This window comes from Acanthisitta chloris, unplaced genomic scaffold, assembly GCF_000695815.1.
Source record: "Acanthisitta chloris isolate BGI_N310 unplaced genomic scaffold, ASM69581v1 scaffold1513, whole genome shotgun sequence".
NCBI lineage: Eukaryota > Metazoa > Chordata > Aves > Passeriformes > Acanthisittidae > Acanthisitta > Acanthisitta chloris.
In genome coordinates, this window is record NW_008664107.1 from 382 (window position 1) to 1,422 (window position 1,041).

Below are 1,041 nucleotides of genomic sequence, written 5' to 3' on the forward strand. Positions count from 1 at the left end.
CCCTTGCTTTATATACTGAGCACAATGTCATATGGTATGGAATGTCAGTTTGGGTCACCTGTCCCTGCTATGTTTTCTCCCAGCCTCCCATGCACACCCAACTTCTTGCTAGTGCAGAAAACAGCAAAGGCCTTGGCTCTGTGTGAGCTCTGCTTAGCAACAGCAATCACATGTCCATATCATCACCCTGTGTTCTGCCCAAATCCAAAACATAGCCCTGTACTACCCACTGTGAAGAAAGTTAGCTCTGCCCCAGCCAAAACCAGCACACCTGGTTTGGTGGTTCAGGCTTGCTAAAGTCCTTGGGTTTGTGGGCACTTGCTGCCATCAAAGCAAAAGCATTGTACAGTGCTGCACTGTTTAGGGTCTGGTGGGTACCAACACCACGAGAGGCTTCTAACTTTGTGCATGTCTCTCCATCCCTTTTCTTTTTGCAGCTTGTCACTGCAATCCCTACGGCACGGTGAATCAGCAGACGAGCTGCAATCAAGTGACTGGGCAGTGTGAGTGCCTGTCTCACGTCACCGGGAGGGACTGCAGTGCCTGTGAGCCTGGATTCTTCAACCTCCAGAGTGGACGTGGCTGTGAGAGGTGATGCTTGCCTTGGCTCGGGGCAGAGAGCCTGAATTTGGAGTGTCTGTGCTTGCCTCATGCAGGAATGTCATGTTTGTCACAAGTGACTGATGTGCCTCAGTGCTGCTGTGGGTGGGGACGAGCAGCGGTCAAGGAGCAGCTATTAAGGCTGTACAAAAGGCCTGATTTATAAATAGCTTTATAAATAGCTCTAAATAAGGGTTTTAAATAGAAAACTGCCACGTGACCGTGTGATTGTAGCAGGGGCTCGTGGCTTCCTTTTTTAGTGCAGGCAGTGAGTGACCTTGCACAGTTCAAAGGCTCAGTGCCTTGTTTGCTGCATCTGCACAGCAAGGAGAGTGACTTCTGGCAAATGCAGACCTTGAGCTGTGCTTTTCAGAGAGGCACTGCATAGTATGATAGTATGTTAAGGATTTGGGATGGAGCTTAGGGATCACCCAGCCCCAA

The 1,041-nt window shown here is 49.9% G+C and overlaps 1 protein-coding gene across 1 annotated transcript in view; it reads left to right on the forward strand.

Moving 5' to 3' along the window:
* Positions 1–437: 437 nt before the first annotated feature.
* The window catches only part of LOC103798902 (laminin subunit gamma-1-like), a gene marked incomplete at its 5' end in the record, with an annotated part of 11,049 nt that continues 10,445 nt past the window's right edge, over positions 438–1,041 (forward strand). Inside the window, one exon of the mRNA XM_009071186.1 lies at positions 438–591. Coding sequence (XP_009069434.1) covers positions 438–591 — 154 coding nt within the window. The remainder of the gene's footprint in view (positions 592–1,041) is intronic.